We start from the raw sequence: 23,768 nt of genomic DNA, 5'->3' as shown, positions 1-23,768 counted from the left end.
TTCTGCTGCACAAGCACTATTATATGGTGGTTTTCTTATTATCATAAACTCTCAGAGATAGGAGCTCTAAAATGAATTTCAAGGAAGTAAGCGCTGAGAACTGAACTCCTGGACCAAAATAAGAAAGCTGCTTTAGCCTAGAAAAAAGAATGGTCAGGGGAAATGGGTCTTTGTGCTGCAATAAGGGAAATCTTAGTCAGACCCAAGAAAATACAGAGTGATCTCTTGAAGTTCCCTTTCAGTTCGATTCTTCTGCGGACAACCAGACCTTTGGGCCTCGCCCACCTAACTCCTCCACCTGGCGCCGCCCACTACACACCAGTGGGGGCTGGAGTCCCCGCCGTCTCCAAACACTCAGTTGGAGCCTGCGTGGTTGGAGGAGGCCTTTGGGTTTCTGCTGTGCTGGGCCCTGAAGGCAAGGGTGGATGAGAAATGCGTACAGTCTGGGCCCAGCTCCCTGGCCACGCAGACACTCTAAAGAGAAGGGACTTCTTTCCACATCGACCGGATATTCATGATACAAAATAGATATCAGAAGGCGCAGCCCTTTGGGGAAAACGCTGCCTTGTTGCTAATTACAGTTAGCGATGCTTGGTTATTACCAATGCTAAATATCTGTCTGATTTTGTTGAGACACCATTCCCAGCTCTGATCAGGGTGGGTGGGAGCGAGTGGGCAAAAGAAATAAATCTTGACAAGGACAGTGAAGGGCTGGGTACGAGGAAGAACGTCCAGAGACCGCTAACCTTCTCGCAGGGGCTCACAGCGCGGCGGAGGCGAGGGCATTCCAGCCAGTGGCTTGCGGATGTCGGCTCCCAGATGCGCCAACGCCGGGCCTCTCCAGCCGGACCCACAGAGGTGGCCGCGTCCGGAACGGCCTTTCCAGCAGCTGTAGCCTCCGCAGCAAAGCAGCGGGACAAATCCCACCCCCGGCCCCGCCCGTCCAATCCATCTTGCTCGGGAGGCGACGCTTCTCGGGAGAAACAAGGGGCGGGGAGGGGTAATCCAAGCCTTCGGGGGCTCCGGACAGGTGTTTGGGGGAGAGGGCGGAGCAGGGTTAGGGAGGATGGAGAGGGAGGGGCGGTGCTGCCCCTTTAAGAGGAGGCGGCCGAGCCGGGACCTTTTCTCTTTCCCCGGAAGGAAAGCCTAGACCCGGCTGGGCGCGCAAGGTGGGGAGGTGCGGGGCTGGGCGTGGAGAGGCGGGGCGCGCGCGGGGGAACCCCTCCTTCCCGTCCTCCTTGGGGTCGACCGGTCTGCCTGCCCAGATCCGCTGCCGAGCCCGGATCGGAGGCGACAGTGCGGCCAAGTGGGCGCGGCCGGCACGAGCTGGGGGGCAGGGTGCCCGGGGCAGGGGGGCGGTGACCCGGGACAGTGCAGGCGGGAGAACAGACCCGCGGACCTCAGAGGGGAATCTGAGAGCTCAGACCGTGAACGGACGTGAAACTGGCCAGGGCTGGGGGCCAGAAACTGGTCAGCGCTTCGGGGCTCAACTAAGCGGACGCCAGAGTGTTCTCCGGTGGCGCGGGGGAGCAGGTGAACAGGTCCTCACTCCCAGCTCCACGCCCTCACGCGCTCTCGCCCGGGCCCCGGCTCCCGTCCGCAGCCATGGGCCCTGGCCCCAGCCGCGCCGCCCGCGTCCTACGCTCGATGCTCTGCGCGCTCGCCTTGATGGTGGCCGCCAGCGACCGCGTCGCCTCCGCCTTCAACCTGGACACGCGATTCCTGGTGGTGAAGGAGGCCGGGAACCCGGGCAGCCTCTTCGGCTACTCGGTCGCCCTCCATCGGCAGACGGAGCGGCAGCAGCGCTACCTGTAAGTGAAACTGGCCGGGGTGGGGTGGGAGAGTGTGTGTACAGGGTGCGGATCCCGAGTTAAGTCCAAGCCCTGGGCCAGCTGGCTTCCAGGCTCGCAGACCTCCAGCTCTGGGGAGCGACGATTAAGGGAGCGGGGACCTAGGCAGCCCTTCTGCTGCCGAGGCTTGGCGGGAAGTAAAGGGATTGGGTGTGGGATGGGGGGGGCAGTCATTATTGGCAAGTGCTGACCCGGGCAGAACGAGTCTAGACTCAGCCCCTCAGGCCTTTAAACCTCTCTTGAGAGTAGAAGTGGGGGTCCCCGTTTCCTGAGCCCCCTCCCATTCTGTGAACTGGGTACTTAGTATACCGAATGCCTCTTCTCTCCAGGGCTGGGAACTGGGGAAAACTGCAAGATAAACACCTTTCCCCTTTCCTGGGAAGAACCTACGGGGACATGCATTTAAGTCCGCCCCCACCTCGCACATAGTCTGCGGCCCACCAGCCACACCCTCGGTAGAACCACACTGAAGGGCCTTCTCAACTGCTTGGCGGTTGGAGAGTGAAGAGATGGGCGAGTCTGGGCGTTTGGAGCTGTCCAGGCGCTCCTTCTGACCCCTTGAGGATGAGGAAGAAGAAGTGAGAGGAGCAGCTGTCCCAACTCTTGCTTGGTCTTCTGCAACCTACCCCCACCCCCAGCAGTGATGCCCTCCCACCAGACATCCTCCCCGCATTCCACGGATTCATGTTGAATCTTCAACCCTGAGTGTGTTTGTTTTGGTCTCAGGAGGGAAATAGTGTTTTTCTCTTTCTTCTGTTCTCCTTCCCCAACAGCTGCAAGGAGAAGGAGGAGAAAGAGCTAGGCAGAGGGGAGAGAGGGGAAGGAGAGCATCCAGCTGCTTGTGTTGCCACCCCCGCCCCCCTTACTCATGCCCAGAGGGGCGTGTCCAAGTTTGAGAAGTTTCTCTGCATGGGCTCAGTGTGCTGAGGTTGGCAGTTAGGGGAAGAGGGCAGCTGGGGAAGGTGAGGCTGCCCCAGGAGGGAAGGTTGTTAGGACGGGACAGGCAGGCCCTCTTTGGGCAGTAGCTCTTCTGGTTGACCTAAGGAGATGTCAGACCCTGCTGAGCAAGAGGACATGGTCAGATAAAGGATGTGTTGAAACCTTTCTCAACTCTGGCTGGAACCTGCAGAAACTTGAGGAAGTTGGAATGTCCAAAGTTCAGACTGCCCCAGCCTTGTTCCCTGCCCTCCGGGCCCAGCCCCTGCCCAGGCCACCTACCTACTTGGCCTCAATTCCATCTAGCTTCTGCAGAGGCTAGGGCCACCACACCCTTCCCAGCCTGGCCCCAGCAGCTGCAGTCTGGCCTTAGCCACTCCTCCATCTTTTGGAGACCCTAAGTGACCATCAGCACACGTTTCTATATTGGTGCTCTTTCTGCCCCAGCCCAGAAAAAGATTTTCAGATTTTCAATGCTGAATCTGCATGATATAAGGCAATGTAGTGTAAAGAGAATATCAGAAAAGCAAGGGTAAATAATGGAAAGCTGGAGTAAATAATAGATTCTGTAATAACCCCCCCCCCTTTTTTTTTTCCGCTATGTGACCTTAAGCAGGATATTTCCCTTCTCTGGGCCAGTTTTCCCCAAGGAGAGGTCTGGATCTATATACTCCTTCCTGCCTCTGTTGGCAACTTGGCATTGTGGAGAAAGAAGAGGCTCCCAAGTCCCATTGCCAGTTTCCTGTCTTGAATCTGTCGCTAATACCTGAGTCTTAATTATCTTACATGTCAGGGGGAGGGGAACCACATACCTTCTTCATGGGGTGATAGTGGGCTTTTAATGAGATAATTTGTGTAAAATGCTCTGCATCTGCCTACTTCTCCCAGGAGCAGCTGAGGCCTCTTGTGCTGAAGCTGGGACCTAGATGCACCCTCACTAACCAAGGACCTCACCCAAGATGGCTGAGCAGAGGGGTCCTACTTTTCTTCCTGGGCGGCTAGAGATGACATTAGGCCTGCCAGGAGCCCAGAAGTTTCTAAAACTAATGAATCTCGGAGAGGCAGGTAGTTCTAGATAGCGTTCTGGGTGACTCACTTGGGTATCCTCAGACTTTTCCAGGGGTGTTTCTACATCTTGGGTCATCTCCTCATCTCACTGAATTCTGCCCCATGACCCTCTGGGAGAATCAGCTGGGCCAGCTGGGCTTAGCTGCAGCCAGCTGTGCAGCCAGATGTAAACAGCTGCCTGAGTGCACAGCTCAGGGGAACCAGCAAGTCAAGTGGCAGTTCTGTTAGCTTCAAAGTCCCTTTGGAAAAGGGGGAGGGTTCATGATCCGGAACAAAGTCTTAGCCTGGAGTTCACCGAAGGTTTTCAGGAGATGCAGGGATCCTGGAAAGTATATGCAAAATCTTGCATGTTTGTGCATTGTTCTGGGGCCTGGAGGAGGGGAGAGCATCGCTTTCATTATATTCTCAAAGAAGGCCTTATTCCAGAAATGGTTAAAAACCCAGGTGTGTCTTTGTTCCCCATCACCTTCATCTCTAGACTGAGGTTCCATGCCCACAACATCGGAGGCTTACTGCAACCCCGACCCCAATTTCGCAGTCTCTGGAGTGAGGGGTCAGGAGCAGGGCAGGGAACCAAGGTTCTCTGGGCTTCTTCGTGAGATACATGAGGACCCCTGGGGAAGCAGAGGGACTATTCCTTGGGGAGATGGTCACTGACCTCCCCACCTTCCCCCAGCAGCTGTTCTGTCATTCCCTCCTGGGAATCCAGGTGTCCTGGTCTGGCCTGACCTTGTGGGCTATGGGAGATACCTCTGGGGCTCTTGCCTGGCAATGAGGGTGTCTGGGAAGCCTGGGGCGGGGGTGGCCGCAGCTCCTGGAAGATGAGCTCATACCTGAGGTAGGCAGGAACTAGGCTTACTTGCTCTCCTAAAACATGTTTCCCTGGGCAGAGCAGGTACCTGGCAGCCTCCAGGGCTCGTGCCAGAGGAAATGGGCATAGCAGCTGTGGCTGCAAGCAGAAGGCCTGGATGCATAGTGTCCTTTTTCTCTGGCTCGCTCCAATGACCAGGCCAAGCCAGAGAGTTTAAAACTGGGCAGGAGGTAGGGGAAGCCTGATCTTGTAGAAAATGAAGTGAAAGGAGCTTGGTCAGAACTAAACAAAGAAGGAAGAGGATGGCGGTAACAGCAAGGGAGATTGAGGTTAGATGACATGAAGAATGCCCTAAGGGATCAAATGTGGAAAAAATACTAAGGAGCCAGGGAAAGGGAGAAGAAATGAGAAAAACAGCCTTGTTCTTTATTATTGGAGGCTTGAGCAAGGCCTCTTTCTCCTGTCCTCTCTCATTCTCTCCCTTTCTCCAGCTTGTTGCTCTGATTCTAGGGCTGAGTCACCAGAGGGGAAAGGGGGCTGGGGGGCAGCGTAAGGAGAAGTAAGGTGGGGATGGAGAGGGCTGCAGTTTCAGCTACTGCAGGAGAAGCCTCTGGGGACATGGATAATTCAGTCAGGAGGATTGGCACAGAGCTGGGATCCAGGCATCTGAGAGCTGCCCCCAACCCACCCCAGGGCTCAGAGCTGGAGTGGGCCCCTCCCAACTGGCTTCCTGGCCTAAGGAGTAAGGCATGGGGGCCCGCTGCCTGAGTGCTGGACCCGTTGGACCCTCCTTGTTAACTGAAGTCTTTCCACTGGGGCTACCCCAGTGCCTCCCTGAGGTGAGGAGTCTGGGAAGTTGAATCTTACAGGCTGTTTCTCTGAGCATCACCCCACCCCAGTATCCCTCAGGGGGCCTTCTTCTCCGGGGTGAGCCAGCCTGGTGCCCTGACACCCCTGGGCCCCATTCCCCTGCCTCCTCTGATTCTACTGCTTTCTACTTGGCTGTTTCATTAGCTTTGAACTGCCCCAGGAAGAGTGATGGGGCAGGAGTGAGAAAGTGCTTCTCCAGAACTTGGAGCTCAGGGGCCTCCACAAAGGCCAGGAGGGGCTGTCTGGCTGGAGCCGAAGGATAAGGTGAAGAGGCAGCTGTTTGAAAGCCCCTGAGAGGTCATTTTATTCATCTCCCTACCTCCTGGAAGGACACCTACTCCCACCCAGCCCAGCCTGACTCCAGGAAAGAGGCAGTCCGGTCTCCTTTCTTCCTCGCTCCAAGAGCTGGGCAAAGCATCCCACTTAGCATCCCGCTTCTGGCTGCTGCTGGGAGGGTGACCTCAGTGGTGGTTTGGGAGGGATCAGCTTCTGGACTCTTTGATCTGGACCAGATCCAACAGCAGGAGCAATGTGCTCATTTGCATAGTAACTTACATTCATTTACATACCAGTAATATCTTTCCCACCCTCTGGATTTTCCCACACCTGACTGTGGCTGGAGGAAGCTGGACCCGGCCCTCTGTACACCCTCCTTCCCCCATCTACTCCCAGTCCTCTGGCCGTAGACGCATTGGATCCTGGGCTGGGAGCCAGAGGGCCTTAAAGGGCCTCTAAGCGGGCCAAGTAGGAGCTAAAAATACTCCAGGGAGGTGGGGGGTGCTCCCTGTGGAATCTCTGGGGAGGGAGGGGCCTGGGATGCGGGGCTGGGATTAGGACCCTGCCCCACCGCCCATCAATGGGCACAAGGCTGGTGCGGGGTGAGAGTGGAGAGGGTATAGGTGGTGAGGGGATTTATGTCAATCCAATTGCTGTTCATGCCCAGCTCTGCCTGCTCTGTACCACAGGAGGCAAAGAGGAGGGGTCCCTCAGGCCACTCCCTCTAAGATGAGGGAGCTGGGAAGGCGTGGCCACCCTTTTCCTCAGCCACCTCCCTCCCACCCTGACAACTTGCGCCCGGAGAGCTGTAGGCACGGCAACACTTCCCTTGCATTGCACGCCCTGGAATGCAACGTGGGCTCTCCAGGGACCCCTTGCCCACTGAGGCCTGGACCCACCCCTTCAAGTTCATTGTAGCCAACCCCCAGCTGCCACCTCCAGCCAAATCTGAGCTCCCACCCTAGAATGACTAGCTGCCAGTGCCCCACCCCCACCTGACTGATTGCCTTAGGCCGTGGAAGTGTTACTTCTGTCTCATCCTCTGCCCCATCTAAACACCTGAACTAGTCTGCTCTGTGCCCTCTGCCTCAGGTCCCCTAACCCAGTGGGGCAGAAATTCCTGGGTCCCCGGAGCAAGGCCTGGGGGTGTGCTAGGGCCAGTCCTGGTGCCACAAGAAAGCAGAACGACAGTGCTCACGTTGGCCTCGGCTTCATAGTCAGGAGGCCCTTTTAAAGAATAAACCCACTTTTTCCCCCAACAACCCTGGAGGGTGGTGGGACAGCTGCTGTCCCATTTTACAGATGAGGCACTCACAGCTCAGAGAGGGAAAAGAAATTGTCCCTTGAGGCAGAACAAACCTAGAACCAGGCCCTTCAGCTCCAAGGCTGAGATATTTCTTTCCCACAGGCAGCAGCTCCCCTCTCGCACCTGTCCGGCTGGGGGCAGATGTCCATGGGTGGTCAGGCAGCGGACTCGCTAGGCACCCTCCCCAGCCCAGACAGAGGGTGACTAACAGGGCCTGGCTGCCACACTGGCCCCCTGCCAGCCTTTCTGCCGGAGCTCCCAGCCCTGCTCTGCTTAGAGAAGCTATACCCCTGCCCCCAGGAACCCTTCCCCAGGGTGAGGTCTGAGCTGAGGTGTGAGGTGCAGGCAGAGGTCCCCTTCCCGGCACCCCCAGGCAGCGCATTCCTGACACCCAGTGGGCCGAGGCACCCAGGCCCTGGCATGCCCAGGCCCTGCCCTGCCCACTCCCTGCAGCCCTCACTCTCAGGTCCCAGGCAGGAGCTGCAGGCAGGGCTGTTGCTCTGCACATCCAGATTCTGGCAGGGGGCCTGGCACTCAAGTTCTGAGCTGGGCACCTCAGGTGACAGCATTGCTGGGGCCGGATGGAGGGGTACCTACCTAGGAGGTGCCTGCCACCCAGGAGGCTGGGTCCAGCAGGACTGAGGAGGTGGTCTTGGCGGAACGTCCAGAGGCTGCAGACAGATGATGCTGGGAGAGCAAGGGGTGGTAGAGCTGGGTTCTCAAACTGTGGTGTGAATATTTGGGATGCATGTTAAATACGCAGGTTCCAGGGCTCCACCCCCAGATTCAATTCAGGTTGTCTGTGGTGGGCTGAGGAATTTGCCTTTTTAACAAATATCGCAGGGATTTTTGATTCTGGTGGTCCAAGAACTGTCTTTTGAGATAATATTTCAAGGCTGATCACCCACCTTCCTCTCCTCTAGTCACCTCTCTGGTATGGGAAGGGCTGCTAGAGCCCTAAGAATCCTTGCAGGGACTTGCAGTTGGTGTCCCTAAAGATGGGTTCCAGGCAGGCTGGGACAAGGTGATTTATAGTCCTCACCCATCCCCATTCTCATGCCCACCAGCCCAGAACTCTGCCCTGCGGCCACATTGTACAAAGTGTCAGGTACCCAGCTCCCCTGCCACCACCCCTATACCTCATATGTCTGTCTCAACATGGTAGGGAGGGGGAGAGTAGACATCGCCCAGGTCACTTAAGGGCCCTGCTGACCTCAGCTCACCCAGCTCTGGTTTAGGGTCAGTTGTCCTTTCCTGCCCACATTCTTCAGTGCCCGCCCCCAGATCTAAGTCCTCAGATGGCTCAAAGAGGTAGGACCCAGGTCTCCAAGCACCCACCCCTCCCCACCACCTCATACATCTTCTCCTCAGGCCCCTGCAAGTTGAACCCTGTGCCAGGACTCCTCCAGCCTTGCTCTCTTCCCCCCTACCTTCATCTCAGAGGCCAAGCATTCCTTCCCAAACCCAGATCTGATTATGTCACTCAGATGCCAAAACAGTCCTTCCAAAACCCAGATCTGGCCGTGTCGCTCCCTTGCTTAAAATCCCTCCATGGCTCCCTTTCGCACCCTGCCTCTTGTCCCTCCCCGTGTTTCTGGCCTCCAGCTGTACCGAGGGCCTTGCAGATCCCTGAGTCACTCTCTTGCTCATACTTCCTGGCTCTTGCACATGCCAGACCTTTGCCTACAGAGCCCCTCCTCCCCTTCTTCACCTGGTAAGCCCTGGTCATCAGACTCAGGCCAGGGTCCCCTCTTCTGTGGGCCTCCCTGATTGCCCCCCACGCAGAGTCTGGGCTGGTTTGCTCCCTGCTTTCCTCTCATGAGGCACTGACCACAGGTGTCTGTCTCCTTGCCTGCCTTCCCCTACCCTGGGCACTCCTCGAGGGCAGGGGCGGGGAGCCATTCATCTCCCGACGGCAGAGCCTGGCACAGAGCAGATGCTTGGCCCATGCACGTTGAGCAGGGAGTTGTTTGAAGCGGGCTTTGGAGACTGTGAGCCCGGGTCTACCTACCTTCCTACCCCCAGGCTCCTGGCTGGCGCCCCCCGGGACCTTGCTGTGCCTGATGGCTATACCAACCAGACCGGTGCTGTGTACCTGTGCCCACTCACTGCCCACAAGGACGACTGTGAGCGGATGGACATTGCAGAGAAAAGTGAGGAGAGGGCCTGGGAATTGGCACTGGGTCAGGAGCCTGGTGGAGGGGGTAGCACAGAGAGAATGACCGGAAGAGACAGGAGGCTCACCTGGGGAGCTTCTAGTCCCTTCTCGCCCAGCTGGGAAGAGGGGGTCCTAGAGGAGAGTGGGCCCAGATGGGATTTGTGGAGCTCCGACTATGATGGGCTGGAGAAGGCGGGGAGGGAGGGCTGCCCTGCTGGAATGGAAGATCCGGGAGGGACCAACCCCTGCCCTCTGGAGGCTCTGGATGCTGGGAGGGTGGGGTGAGGTGCCCTGGCTCATGACCCCTCTCATGCCCACAGGTGACCCTGACCATCACATTATTGAGGACATGTGGCTCGGGGTGACTGTGGCCAGCCAGGGCCCTGCAGGCAGAGTCCTGGTAAGTGGGCGCTCACCGTCGGTCCCCCCCACCTCCAGCCCTCTCCTTCATCTCCCAGGAGCTTCGGAGGGAAGCAAAGGGCAGGAGAAGGGTCCGTTGTGCATGAGCTGGAGCCTTGCAAATGTCCATTTCTGTGGCTGTACGTCTCCACGGCATGTGTGTCCCTTCATCCTGCACTTGTAGCAGGGGGTGGGGGTGGGGAGGGTGTCTGGCGCTCTCCAAGGGCCAGCCTGGGTCCTGTCTGAATCACCCACTGCCCCCCCGGGGGGGTGCTCACCCTTCGTAGGAATGAGCTGAGGGAACTGCGAGATGGAAAGGGCAGAGAGGGCCTCAGGCAGTGCGGCCTGGGCGCGCTCCTCCCCTCCTTCCGGGGAGGCCGGCTGGCGGGAGAGGTACAGCCCTGCTGCCCCAGCTCCCCCGGCTGGGGTTTGGGGGCCACTCCCTGCTGTCAGCTGTCACCTCCTGCCCGCATTCATCGGTGCTGGCTCCTGGGATCTCAATATCTGAGTCCCAGATAGACAATTTATTTTTCATCTTTAAATTCATGTAACATTTACATACAGTGAATGTACAGATTTTGCTTCAGTTGCGTTTTGACAAATTATACCACTGTGTAACCAACACCCATTAAAGAAATAGCACATTTACATCATTCCAGAAAGCCCGCTCCTTTCCAGTCAACCGTCACCCCCATAGCCGTCACCTTTGAACACTGTCATAAGCTCCGGGTTTGACCAGTTCACTGAAACACCCTTTCTAGTCTTTTGTTAAGGATGGTGTGGGTCCAGGTTTCCACTTAAGTCAGTTCTAGATCCTGGGTCCTTCAGCAGTTTTCTGCTCACCCATCCATTCATTCAGTCCGTTTTTGGTGAGCACGTCCTGCGTGCCCTGCACTGAGCCCGCACTACAAACTTTGTAGTGACCCGGGACAGGCTCAGGCCAGCACGAGCATGGGTTTGGCTCACAGCTGGATGGGGACACAAACGGCAAGCAAACAAGAACTAGGCCTGGTTCTGGGTTTCCCCTGGCCCCGGGCTGTTTTACAAATACCCTATTCTGATTGATTTGCCCAATAACTCTTTATGGAGAACCTCCCACGTGCAGGGAGAAGCTTCAAGAGAGGCGGCACAGCCTGATACTTAAGAGCTCAGACCCCGGAGCCCGACAGCCTTCGTTTGAATATCCCCTGCCTCTCTCTAGATGTGAGATCTTAAGCAGGTTTCTTAGTTCTCTATGCCTCAGTTTCCTTATCTAAAATGGGGAAGATAATTATCCCTACTCCATAGGGCTGGTAGGAGGCTTAAAAGAATTAATAGGTGAAGAGCTCAGACTTGTGTCTGGCATACAGTAAGCACTCAGTAAGTGTTAGCCGCTGCTGCTATGGTTGTTGTTGTTATTCTAATATTGATCCTTCATTAAGAGGGCAAGGTCATCAGGGGACAGCAGAGAAGCAAATTCCTAACCTGCTCTGTGTCTAGCTCCTTTTAGACCCAAGGGCCTGAACCCCACATTCCCTCATCCTTTTCCCTTTTTGTTTTGCCAAGATCTCTAAGCCACTCTCAAATCCAGTACCTTCTGGTCTTCCAGAAAGTGTTCCCAGCCTTCAGAGCAGGTTTTTGAATTCTGGAAAGGCAATGCAGGTCCAGGCATCACTGTGGGAAGAAAGAAAAGCCGGGAGACCTCTTTCCGCTAATCTCCTGCAAAGCCAGAGGTGCACAGGGCTGTGGAGACACTGCTCCTGAGTCCCTGCCGCGGGCTCAGCTGTGTGTGTTGGTGGGGGCTGGGGTCCCCAGGTCTGTGCCCACCGCTACACCCAGGTGTTGTGGTCGGGGTCGGAGGACCAGCGGCGCATGGTGGGCAAGTGCTATGTGAGGGGCAACGACCTGGAGCTGGACCCCGGTGATGACTGGCAGACCTACCACAACGAGATGTGCAACAGCAACACCGACTACCTGGAGACCGGCATGTGCCAGCTGGGTGCCAGCGGCGGCTTCACCCAAAACACTGTGTACTTCGGCGCTCCTGGTGCCTACAACTGGAAAGGTGGGGACCGTGGGGGAAGGGAAGAGGAGCAGAGGCCACCACCCCTGTTAGGCCCTGGGGCAGCCTGCCAGAGCCTCCACACGAGGGGGCAGAGGAGAGCATTCGTTTGCCAACATCAGCAGCTACCTCGACCTCTGCTATTTTAAAGTGCTTACTAGGTACCAGAGGCTTTACGCCTATTATCGTAATTAATCTTAAAATACGAGTATTATTATACTCATTTTACAGAAAACTGAGCCTCAGGGAGGTGAAGTAAATCACCCAAGGCCAACAGTAAGTTCTGAAACCTGTATTGGAATGCAGGTCCATCTGACTCCGGGTTAACCATTTAAAAACTTAAAAAATAAAGCACATTCCTGGTACAACTACTAAATGGTACAGTAAAATAAAGAGGAAAAGTGCCCTTCTTCTCCCCCATCTTCCTTGTCCCATTTCCCAGTGTATACGGCTAAGTGTCTTGTGGATCCTTCCAGACTTATTTTAGAATGTATAGGTATCTTAACACACACACACACAAAATCACATTAAACATACTGTTCTGCTACTTCCTTTTCACATATCAATAAACTGTGGGCATCTTTTCATGTCAGTACATACAGGGCAATCTTTTGGGAGGGCTGCAGAGATTTCCTTGTATCCAAAGTCATGCTTGTATCTGCCACACCACATACTGCCTCTCAGGAGTCTGACGGCTCACACCCCCTCCACCTGCCTCTCTCCACCACATAGGCTGTAGCAACAGTGGCCCCTTTTCCCTTACTGCACCAACTATTGCAGAATCAACAGACAGAGGGAGCCCAGAATCTTGTTTTGTTTTTTTGAATTGCAGTATAATTGACATACAATATTTTGTTAGTTTCAGGTGTACAACATAGTGATTCAACATTTAAGTACATTATAAAATGATCACCCCTATAAGTGAAGAAACAATCTGTCCCCATACAAAGTGATTACATTATTATTGACTATATTTCTTATGCTCTGTGTTACATCGCAATGATTTATTTATTTTGTCCTCTTGACCAACAGGTAGCCCAGGGCGTAGTCACAGCTCTAGGCTTGCCTGAGGCCGAGGCCTCTGCTCACTGCTAGTTTTACCTCCCACCCCTTGGTCCTTTAGAATCTTGGCAGGGCCACAGGTACTCTCCAGCAGCAGCCCTGGGGAGCAGGGTAGGGGTAGGCAGCCTGAGTTTGGGGGCAGGATTAGGAGGAGATAATGGTGTGGAGTCTGGCTTTGGTGTCTAGGGTGAGGGAAATGTCATCTAGTATCTGGGTGCCTGGATGACTGGATTCCAGCTGGACAACTAGCTCTCCATCCCTGAGCCTCACTTTTCTCATCTGCAAAGTGGGGGTCATCATTCTACCTCACAGAATTGTTAAAATAAAGAGGAAGTGATTTGCAAATGGCAAAGTACTCACAAATAAAAGGGGTTATTATTATCCTTATCTGGAGGTGGGGGGCCTGGACAGAGTGGAGGAAAGGAGTGGTGACTTATACTCCCCCTCCTCAAATCCTTGTGAAGGAAACAGCTACATGATTCAGCGGAAGGACTGGGATTTATCCGAATATAGTTACAAGGACCCAGGGGACCAAGGCAACCTCTACATTGGTGAGTCCAGTTGTGGTGGCCCTTTGGGTGGAGAGGAGGAAAGGGGCTCAGTGGCCCTCTCACCTTCAGTGTCTGGTGGAAGAGTGAGGCCAGGGTGCAGTGCGACTAGCGGCATTTAGTTCAGCTAGCACACAATTATTGACCACCACCTGTATGCCCCCAAGATGCAGAGTCATGACCCTCGTGGAGCTCACGGTCCAGTGTGCAGGCAGGACTCGGGGCTGGGCATCCAAGGTCCACCTTCTTGCCCAACTTAGAATAGAGGAATAGAAGATAATAGGGGGATATTGGGAGATGGGTCCAGAGTAGAAGGGGACAAAACTTACTGGAGCCTTGATTGACCACCTTCCCCGCTTCCCAGGCTACACGATGCAGGTGGGCAGTGCCATCCTGCACCCTACGAACACCACCATTGTGACGGGTGCCCCTCGGCACCAACATGTGGGCGCTGTCTTTTTGCTGAGCCAGGAGGCAGGTGGAGACCTGCGGAGGAGGCAGGTGCTGGAGGGCAGGCAGGTGGGCGCCTATTTTGGCAGCGCCATTGCCCTGGCAGACCTGAACAATGATGGGTGAGAATCCAGGGACATTTCTCTGGGGCCAAGAGAATGGTGAGGGGGGCGGGCTTGCCCAAACCAGGGCAGAGAAATGGAGGTTTGCAATTGTGCATTTCTTTGCATGCTGTTTGCAGGGATTTGCTAGTCAATTTTGCATGTTGATTTGCAATCAGACTTTATGGGATTCTGGGTGCTTGCATGTCAATTTCATGAGGCTTGCACCTCTTCGTCTATGCCTGTCATTTGTATGGCTCTAGTGGATGTGGGCTGTTTGGGTGTGATCTGTGTCTACATGGCTTCTCCACACATGTGTTTTCTATTAGACGGGTCACAATGACACTTCCTTGTCCTTCCAACGACCTATGGCCAGAGGTGCCATTTGTAGAGTCATGTGCCCTGCCTGGCACAGTTGTGTCTGCTAAATAAGAGTTATGCTGCATGTCCCATCTCCACCTTCTTCTTTCCTGTGCAGGTGGCAGGACCTCCTGGTGGGTGCCCCCTATTACTTTGAGAGGAAAGAGGAGGTAGGGGGTGCCATTTATGTCTTCATGAACCAGGCAGGCACCTCCTTCCCGGCCCACCCCTCCCTCCTTCTTCATGGCCCCAGTCGCTCTGCCTTTGGCTTCTCCGTGGCAAGCATCGGTGACATCAACCAGGATGGATTCCAGGGTATGAGCCAACACTCCTGCCCCAGCATCCACTGACTGAGAGCCAGCTGCATACCAGGCTTGACAGGGTCCGAAGAGAAGACAGGCTGGGGCCCAGGCCTGGGGAGCTCACAGCAGTGCTGGAGACACAGCGTGCAAAGGGAGCCCCCACAGAGGCGAGCTTGGTAGACCTCCTGGAGGAGTGGACGTACCACCAGGCATCAAAGGCTGGGCTGAGTGTGCACAGTGGAGGGAAGAGAAGGGGCACAATATGAGTGTGGTACACCTGCCTGATGTGCTCAAATCTAGTAGGTGTGGGTTGTTCACATCAGAGGTGAGGCTGGAGAGGTAGTGTAGGGGTGGGGTGGACGCTTTGAAAGCCAGGCAGAAAAACTAGGGCTTTATATTTGGGTTATGGCAGAGGGGTGTCCAAAAAGATTTGGGGGCAGGGATTTGATATGATAGCTTGGTACCTTGCAAGATGATTCTGGAGGGAGATGTGGGATGGATGGATGTGGGGAGCAAGGCTGGGGGTGTTAAGATCAAGAATATAGTATATCAGGTGTGGGACGTTAAGTGCTGGGACAAGGTAGAAGTCCCAGATATAGGGGATGTCATTAGTGCTCTGCAGGACTTGGGGACCAATCAGACCTGGTGTATCAAGGAGAGGGACAAATCAAGGGGTTGAGCCTGGTTGCCACGGGATCACCTGGCGTACCCGTAAATCATTTCTCTGACAACCTCAACTTCCCAGAACATACCTGAAAACCAAGAGGAAGGCAGAGGCGCCGCTAAAGAGACCAAACAGGTGCTAGAAACTCCAGTTAATGAAGCCCAAGCACTTACTGATAGAAGAGTTGCCCAGTTGTCACTCAGGACCTACTTACTTTTCCTTTTCTAACAAGCTTGGCTTTCTGGTTACCTAGACCTTATCAGATCAAAAGCAGAAAACTAGAAAGTTTAAGAAGACAAAACGTTTTGGATTTATTTGTGGAAATAATGGTTCGAATTAAAAAGCCTGGCCATTTTAACAAGTAAAGTTCACTAGAGTGTTGTGATTAAAATCCCAGCCCCCACACAGAGACAGACATGGGCTTAGAGCCTCTTCTCTACTCCTTAGCTGTGTGACTTTGGGTTTCCTGAACCTTTTTCCTCATCTATGAAGTGGGGACAGTAGTACCTACTGCCAAGAGAAAAAAAAAAAAAAAAGTAGTACCTACTGCCAGTACTCTTGTGAGGATTGGATGAGATGAGTGCTTGATAACTGCGTGGCAGAGTCACCAATGGGGAACACCTGCTTCTGTGACCCTGCTAGTAAATGTCATTAGAAGAACCAGGTGTCTGGAGGGGCGGTTGGTGGGGGAGAAGGAACGCACTGCAATAAGGGAAAACAAACAACAGCCAGTGGTCAGAAATCTGGGGTTGAGGCCTGCCAGAGACTTTAACTTGCTGTGTGACTTTGGGTAAGTCACTTCCCTCTCCTGGGCCTAATTTCCCTCATATAAAAGAGGCAATTGGGCGCCCAATGGTCCCAGTTTTAATCCTGAGCCACAGAGCTCTGTTCCCTGATGCTCTGAGCACTGTCTGACAGGGAGGTCAATGCCACGCTGGACTCTGTGGCCTGGAGCACAGGGTTGGGGAACTGTGGGGCCCATAGTACACGGGGTGACCCTGTACCGTCTCTCTTCCCCAGACGTTGCTGTGGGAGCCCCTTTTGAGGGCTTGGGCAAAGTGTACATCTACCACGGCAGCTCCAGGGGGCTCCTCAGACAGCCCCAGCAGGTATGGATGGACAGGGATGGAGGGGCCCTTCCTCCTTTCCCTCATCCACTCCTCCCTATTCCCCCTGGGCCCCACTCCCTGGAGCCTACCCCAGAGCCTGTCCCCACCACTTCCCTCTGCCTCCAGGTAATACACGGAGAGAAGCTGGGACTGCCTGGCTTGGCCACCTTTGGCTACTCCCTGAGTGGGCAGATGGATGTGGATGAGAACTTCTACCCAGACCTGCTGGTGGGGAGCCTGTCAGACCACATCGTGCTGCTGCGGTGAGCCAGGGCAACAGTGGATGGGGGCCTTTCTCTCCACCATCCCTGTCTGTGTGGAGCCCCAGCTCTGTCCACCTTCAGCGTCATGTCCATGCAAACCTGAGCCCCGACCCCAGCCTGGCCTGGGACAGGCCAGAGGCATTGATGTCTGTGGGTTTTCTATGCAGGGCCCGGCCTGTCATCAACATCCTCCACAGGACCTTGGTGGCCAGGCCATCTGTACTGGACCCTGCACTCTGCACAGCTGCCTCCTGGTGAGACCCTCAGGCCCCTGCCCACCCATTCCTCCTGATGTATGGGAAGACTCTCCCAAAACCCTCCCCTGGCAACTCCTGATATCCCACCATTAAAGGGTTGATTCTTGGGTAAGCATGGCCCTCCCTACTCAACCTCATTAAAAAGCAAAACTCCTTGCAGGAGGTAATGGGTGAATTGGGGGTGGGGGCAATAGGGCACGGTGGTTGGGAGTGGGAGCTCTGGACGGCCTGGTTCAAATTCCAGCTATGCCCATTGCAATGGTGGGGATGGGCTCTGGGGAGTGAGATCCTGGAAGAGGAGGGAAGAGAAAGACACTTAAGTGATGGGATGTGGGGAAGGAGAGAGAGCCACCTTGAGCAAATTAATCTCTCTGAATCTCAGATTCCTTGCCTGTAAAACAAAGTTAATAACCAATTCACAGGGCTGCTGTGATAATCAAGTGAGATAATATACAAATAGCCCTTAGCATGGCTCTCTATAAACCCTAAGTGCTCAAAAAATGTTAGTTGCTAAGATGGTTACAATAATGATGGTGCTGACCCCAAGGTCTGTGTGTGAATGAGGGTCCTGGATCAGAAGGCAGGGGGAGACAGGGCAGGGAAGCAGGGGGCGGGGTGGGGAAGGAGATCTGGACTGGGGATCCTGCCCAAGACTGGGCTGGGCCAACAACTGACTAATGACTTCAGGCAACTCCTTCTGCTCTCAGGGCCTCCGTTTCCTCATTGGTGCCCTCTAACCCTGTTTTCTGTGGCTCTGATGAGAGTGGGGAGGGAAGGGGCCAGGGACACCCCAGCCCAACCCTGTGGACTCCCCAGTTTTGTCCCTGCCTTTTTCCTGAAGGGCCCTGTTCCCCCTTGCCCAGGAAAGGGGGTGAAAGCCAGGGCCTGGATATCTGGGTCCCACTGTGACCAGACCCTCCTCCATGTCCCCCACCCTCAACAGTGTGCAGGTAGAGCTGTGCTTTGCTTACAACCAGAGTGCCGGGGACCCCAACTACAGGCGGAACATCAGTGAGTGCTGGGCTGCAGGGCGAGGGGGAGGGCATGCTCACCTGGTCACTTGCTGACCACACTGTGCACCTGCAGCCCTGGCCTACACTCTGGAGGCCGATCGGGACCGCCGCCCACCCCGGCTCCGCTTTGCACGCAGTCAGTCAGCTATCTTCCATGGCTTCTTCTCCATGCCCGAGATGCGCTGCCAGACGCTGGAGCTGCTCCTGATGGTGAGGGAGGGGCGAGGGGTGGCACATGGGCTCCATGGTCCCAGGAAGAGGTAGCCAGAGTCCCCAAGGTCAAGGGTGAGGGAGTGAGGTCTCCCCAGAGACAGAGGTGGCAGGTCGGCCTGGAAGGCCATAGGTAAGTAGAGGGTACAGTGCACAGCACCCAGCCCATGGTAGAGGGGAGAGAGAGACCCTCGGAGTGCGGATGGGGGCCACGGTGAGGGTGTGAAATTCTTGCCTCAGCTCACCTCTGGGGAAAAGGCATCCGTTAGTAGGGGCAGGCTCAGGCTCTCTCTGGGACATCAGGGTGAGAAGGGAGAACTCAACCTGGGAACCCCAGGGATGAAGGGAAGCTCAACTCTCCCCCAAGAGGGATCCCTGGAGAGGAGGAGCCCCACCTTCTCACTTGTGGGTCAAGGTGGTACCAGTGGGGTCAATTTGGTGATCAGACGGGAGGGGGGTTCAGCCTTAGAGGGGGTTTTCAGGGTTGAGGCGGGGTGGGGGCCTTCAGCTCCTCCCTAGGGGTTTAGGATGGTGTGAGGATTCAACTTGGTTTGGAGGGCAGTGCAGAGCTGGGTTCAGCTCACCTTCCTTTCCCAGGACAACGTCCGTGACAAACTCCGACCCATCATCATCTCCATGAACTACTCTTTACCTTTGCGGATGCCTGAGCGCCCCCGACTGGGGCTTCGGTCCCTGGACGCCTACCCGGTCCTCAACCAGGCACAGGCTCTGGAGAACCACACGGAGGTGGGTGGGGCCGAAGGACAGGGGCCCGGAGAGCTATGGGGCGAGAGGGCGCTGTGGGTGGTGGTCCCTCCACGCCTCCGACCACCCCCAGGTCCAGTTCCAGAAGGAGTGCGGGCCGGACAACAAGTGCGACAGCAACTTGCAGATGCGGGCGGCCTTCGTGTCTGAGCTGGGGCAGCGGCTGAGCAGGTGCGCTCTGGACCGCGGGGATTGGCCAAGGGTGGGGCGGACTTCACAGGCCTTGGGGAATTGAGGGGCGGGGCCCTATTGGTCTGGAAGAGGGGAGAGAACTGGTAAGATTTGAGGGGAGGGGTCTCAGAGAGAGGCGAGCCGGAGAGGAGGGACCTTAATTAGCGAGGTGGGAGCTGATAAGACTGGCCTTCCCTGGCCAGAAAAGGGGCTTTATTCTGGGGGGCGGGGCCTAACAGGTCTGGGGCGGGCCCGGAGGCGGGGCTTTGGGCTCAGCCCGGGGCTCCTCCCCTCTCAGGCTCCAGTACAATAGAGACTTCCGAAAACTGCTGCTGAGCATCTACCTGACCAACACCCCGAGCCGGGAGCGGGCTGGGGAAGACGCCCACGAGGCGCTGCTCACCCTGGCGGTGCCTCCCGCCCTGCTGCTGTCCTCAGTGCGCCCCGTGAGTGCCTTCCGCCCCCTCGGAGCCCAATCACGGCTCCACCATGTATATGCATCCTTCATACATGTCGTGTACATGTGTTGTCATTTGCCATGTGTTCCCCCCCTCCCCAACTCCTCTAGGCTGGGCTTCCTCAGGTGCCTGCAGCGTCTCTGCTGCTAGGGGAACTCGGTTCTCAGGCCTCTAGGGCTTCAGGCCCTGTACCACAGGAGAGGGGCGGGACAAGCCCTAGTCTGACCACCCAGATCTGATTTGTCTTCTTTCTTCAGGCTGGAGCCTGCCAAGCCAACGAGACCATCGTTTGCGAGCTGGGGAACCCCTTCAAACGGAACGAGAAGGTGAGCGCCGACCACACCCTTCCCAGGTGTGGGGTCCCAGGCTACTCCTCTGATGAGTTCCGTATCTTCACTCTGCCTGCCTGCTTCCCAGGCTTCCTTGAAGCAAAGAGCCAGAGTGGAGGAGGGGGGGATACAGTAGGGGGTGGGGAGAGACCCAGAGACAGAAAAATGGGGCCACTAGGGAGCTATGCACAAAGCTAGAGGAGGTGGAGGTGAGGAAACCGATTTTGCTGAGCACCTACTATGTGCGAGGCCCTGACCCCAAGGCTGTGCTTCGTTTATATGATATGATTCTCACAACCTTCTGAGGAGGTAGATGCTGATTTACAGAAAGGAAACATGGGCTTAGAAAATTTCAGTGATTGCTCAAGGTCATGTGACTCAAAAGTAGCAGAGCTGTTACTAACAGAAGAGAATGGGAAAAGGGAAACAGATGAGGCTAGGAAGGTGGAAGAGTGGAGACAGGTGGCAGTGGGAGACCACACCCTGAATGGGAGGAGGAGGCCAGAGAACCAACTCCTTAGCGTAGCATTCAGCCCCTCGCTTCCCCATGGCATCACCCCTGCCTGGCCCCAAACGCCCCTCTCTGCCTCCCTCACCCTCATGGCAGATGGAGCTGCTCATCGCCTTCGAGGTCACTGGGGTGACCCTGCACACAAGGGAACTCCAGGCACAGCTGCAGCTCTCCACGTGAGTGACCTCGAGAAGCCAGTCTATGTCAAGGTTGAGATGTCCTGGGCCCCCCCACCCCAGCCTCAGCTGACACATTCCTCCCCTACCCTCTGTATTCTTTCCCCAGGTCAAGTCACCAGGATGACCTGTCACCCATGACCCTGACTCTGCTGGTGGACTACACGCTCCAGGCCTCGCTCAGCATGTGGGTACCACTCCCCCCAACCCCAACCTGCTGGGCCTGAGCTAGGGTCTCCCCTCCCTAAGGTGTCTCTCAAGCTCCTCTGAGACACCTCTCTTGGCTTGGAATCCTTAGGCCAAGACATAACAACATCAGTATCATTATTGTTACTATTATTATTATTCTCCTTGCAAAGCAGGTAGCAGTGGAGGAATCAGAAACTCTGGGGCTAAGGTGTTGGTGTGGCCCTACCATTTCATGAGAGCTTGTTGTGCTAAGGATTTTTTTTTTTAAACATCCTTATTGGAGTATAATTGCTTTACAATGGTGTGTTAGTTTCTGCTTTATAACAAAGTGAATCAGCTATACATACACATATATCTCCATATCTCTTCCCTCTTGCTTCTCCCTCCCTCCCACCCTCCCTATCCCACCCCTCTAGGTGGTCACAAAGCACCGAGCTGATCTCCCTGTGCTATGCGGCTGCTTCCCACTAGCTATCTGTTTTACGTTTGGTAGTGTATATATGTCCATGCCACTCTCTCACTTTGTCCCAGCTTACCCTTCCCCCTCCCCGTATCCTCAAGTCCATTCTCTAGTAGGTCTGTGTCTTTATTCTGGTCTTGTCCCTAAGTTCTTCATGACCATTTTTTTTTTTTTTTTAGATTCCATATATATGTGTTAGCATATGGTATTTGTTTTTCTCTTTCTGACTTACTTCACTCTGTATGACAGACTCTAGGGGAAGCAACCTAAGTGTCCATCAACAGATGAATGGATAAAGAAGATGTGGCACATATATACAATGCTAAGGATTTTATATACATCATCTCATTGTCTTCTCACAACAGCCCCATTATATAGTGATCCTGCTTAACAGATTAACCCCACTTTACAGATGAAGAAACTGAGGCTCAGAGAGGATAAATAACTTGCTTGAGGCCATACAGCTAGTAAGTGCTAGAGCTGGGGTTTATCTCAGGTCTGCCTGATATCAGAGGAGTTGTAGTTAATCTTGGTGCCCCCCCCCCGCAAGGGCCCCTCCCATCCCCTGTGACTCCAGCATCTTTCTTACCCCTAGGGTGAGTCACCGGCTACAAAGCTTCTTTGGGGGGACAGTGATGGGCGAGTCTGGCATGAAAACTGTGGAGGATGTGGGAAGCCCTCTCAAGTATGAGTTCCAGGTAAGGGGACATCTGGGTCCAGGGTCTGAGTGTGTGAGGGTGGGGGCTGGTGAGATGGAGGTGGTTTTCCAGGAGACAGTGGCCATGACACCCCTTGTACCCACAGGTGGGCCCAGTGGGGGAAGGGCTGGCAGCCCTTGGTACCCTGGTCCTGGGGCTGGAGTGGCCCTATGAAGTCAGCAATGGCAAGTGGCTGCTGTACCCCACGGAGATCACGGTCCACGGCAATGGGTCGTGGCACTGCCGGCCACCTGGAGACCTTGTCAACCCTCTCAACCTCACCCTCTCTGTAAGGACACCAGGGGAAGCGTTCACTTGCATCTCATTTCCTTTGCAAGCTGCAGGGCAGAAAGGCCAGCGTCTTCCTCTCCCTCCCCTCCTACCTCTCTGGGACCTGCCCCTCCACCTGCCCTTTCGTCCTCTCCTCACCTTTGATCCTCCCTCCAACAAATCGCCTTTTCCCCCTTCAGGTTCCTGGGGACAGGCCGCCATCTCCACAACGCAGGCGGCGACAGCTGGACCCCGGGGGAGGCCAGGGCCCCCTGCCTGTCACTCTGGCTGCTGCCAAAAAAGCCAAGTCTGAGATCCAGCTGGTGAGTGACCAGGGCAAGGTTGGAGGGGATTGTGCCCACCCATCACAGGGTGGGTGGGCACCTGGGGACACACGAAGCAAGGGAGATAGGTGCTACGCTCCAGGAGAACCCAGTCTGATGAGGTGATGTGGCCCCTGCCTTCAGGAGCCTCCAGTCAGGGGGAGGGACTCATCTGCTGCCCTCAGAGGGACCCCGCTGCCCTTGCCTTGTGTTGGGGAGCAGCCAGTACGGTGGACTAAAGGAAGAAATACTGATTCTATTCCCAGGAGCCCCCACCTGTTGGGGGTGATATAGCTGCTCAAAGCTTTGATCATTAGGGCTGGGAATGGGGAGAGGCAAGATGAAGATGGGGTGCAGGGCGCCCTCTGTCAGAAGGGAGAGGGGAGCAGGCCTGGGCAGCAAGTTGAGGTCTAGCTGGGTAGAGAGGGAGGAGTGGCCTTCCAAGTAGAGGGAGCCGGCAGGAGCAAAGGCTCAGCGTGGGAAGGCATTGGAAAGGTGGCGTTTGGGATTGGGCCCCATTTACACGAACAAGGATCAGATTTCCCGTTCTCCCTGTCGCTGGCATCTATGTATGCTTGGCCCAAAGAATGTGCCTTAAACACGTAAGTGCAGTGTGCATGAGTGAAGGGATTAGGGCAGGCCCCTTCAGGTCAGCCATGGGTGGGACAAAGCCAGGGGCGAAGCCTGAAGAATCTAGAGACCCAGACTGTCTCGTGTTCTGTGTTCCCTGCCCACCTCAGAGCTGTGGCAGTGACCACACCCGCTGTGTGTGGCTGGAGTGCCAGATTCCTGATGCCCCCGTCATCACCAACGTGACAGTGCAGGCACGAGTGTGGAACAGCACCTTCATCGAGGTCAGTGCCGGGGTCTGGAGGTCTCCACTGCCACCCACCCGGGCAGGGAGAGCAACAGGGAGAGGATGAGGCCAGGGTGCATGTGTGTGCCCGAGTGTGTGTCAGTGACTGCATGGAGATTGATACGCGCTGGGTTGTGCACCTGTTACTGTGTGCTGTGTCAGTGTTAGTCTGTGCATCTGTGTGGGGGATATGACATAATTTTGTCTCTAGCCAAGATGACCTTCTCTCACATGTCCATTATTCTGTCACGTGTCCATTACTTTCCCACCTCCCTGCTTTAGCCCATGCTGTTCCTTCCCGCTGGATGCCAGCTCCCCTCTGTTATCTCTGCATGTAAACTTCTGTTCAGGCTTCACAGTCTCCCTCAGAGACCACCAGCGAGGTCTTTTCTGACTTTTCCAGCTGAAAATGACCTCTCCCCTCTGGACACCCACAGAACTTTCTCAGAAACCACGCATGCCACTTACCACGCTCTGCTCTGGGTTGCAGTGCCAGCCATCTCGTGCC

The 23,768-nt window shown here is 55.4% G+C and overlaps 1 protein-coding gene across 5 annotated transcripts in view; it reads left to right on the top strand.

The window, feature by feature from the left end:
• The first annotated feature begins 298 nt into the window (after positions 1-298).
• Positions 299-23,768, top strand: part of ITGA3 (integrin subunit alpha 3) — a 30,410-nt gene continuing 6,940 nt past the window's right edge. For 2 of the 5 annotated variants that reach the window (XM_036836983.1, XM_036836986.1), the window contains exons 1-22: positions 1,606-1,811; positions 9,143-9,270; positions 9,596-9,675; positions 11,469-11,718; positions 13,242-13,328; positions 13,690-13,897; positions 14,355-14,551; positions 16,223-16,311; positions 16,438-16,574; positions 16,742-16,828; positions 17,775-17,842; positions 17,918-18,054; positions 18,652-18,801; positions 18,893-18,990; positions 19,289-19,436; positions 19,706-19,774; positions 20,385-20,464; positions 20,574-20,651; positions 21,709-21,811; positions 21,918-22,100; positions 22,282-22,404; positions 23,145-23,258. In XM_036836983.1, the coding sequence (XP_036692878.1) occupies positions 1,606-1,811; positions 9,143-9,270; positions 9,596-9,675; positions 11,469-11,718; positions 13,242-13,328; positions 13,690-13,897; positions 14,355-14,551; positions 16,223-16,311; positions 16,438-16,574; positions 16,742-16,828; positions 17,775-17,842; positions 17,918-18,054; positions 18,652-18,801; positions 18,893-18,990; positions 19,289-19,436; positions 19,706-19,774; positions 20,385-20,464; positions 20,574-20,651; positions 21,709-21,811; positions 21,918-22,100; positions 22,282-22,404; positions 23,145-23,258 (2,820 nt within the window). Of the gene's footprint in view, positions 1,170-1,193; positions 1,812-9,142; positions 9,271-9,595; positions 9,676-11,468; positions 11,719-13,241; positions 13,329-13,689; positions 13,898-14,354; positions 14,552-16,222; positions 16,312-16,437; positions 16,575-16,741; positions 16,829-17,774; positions 17,843-17,917; positions 18,055-18,651; positions 18,802-18,892; positions 18,991-19,288; positions 19,437-19,705; positions 19,775-20,384; positions 20,465-20,573; positions 20,652-21,708; positions 21,812-21,917; positions 22,101-22,281; positions 22,405-23,144; positions 23,259-23,768 lie in introns of those variants that run through there. The other 3 variants (XM_036836982.1, XM_036836984.1, XM_036836985.1) reach the window with 3 other exon arrangements.

This window comes from Balaenoptera musculus, chromosome 20 (genome assembly GCF_009873245.2).
Source record: "Balaenoptera musculus isolate JJ_BM4_2016_0621 chromosome 20, mBalMus1.pri.v3, whole genome shotgun sequence".
Lineage (NCBI taxonomy): Eukaryota > Metazoa > Chordata > Mammalia > Artiodactyla > Balaenopteridae > Balaenoptera > Balaenoptera musculus.
The sequence above is the reverse complement of the archived record's forward strand: the minus strand, read 5'-3'. Positions and strand labels throughout refer to the sequence as shown.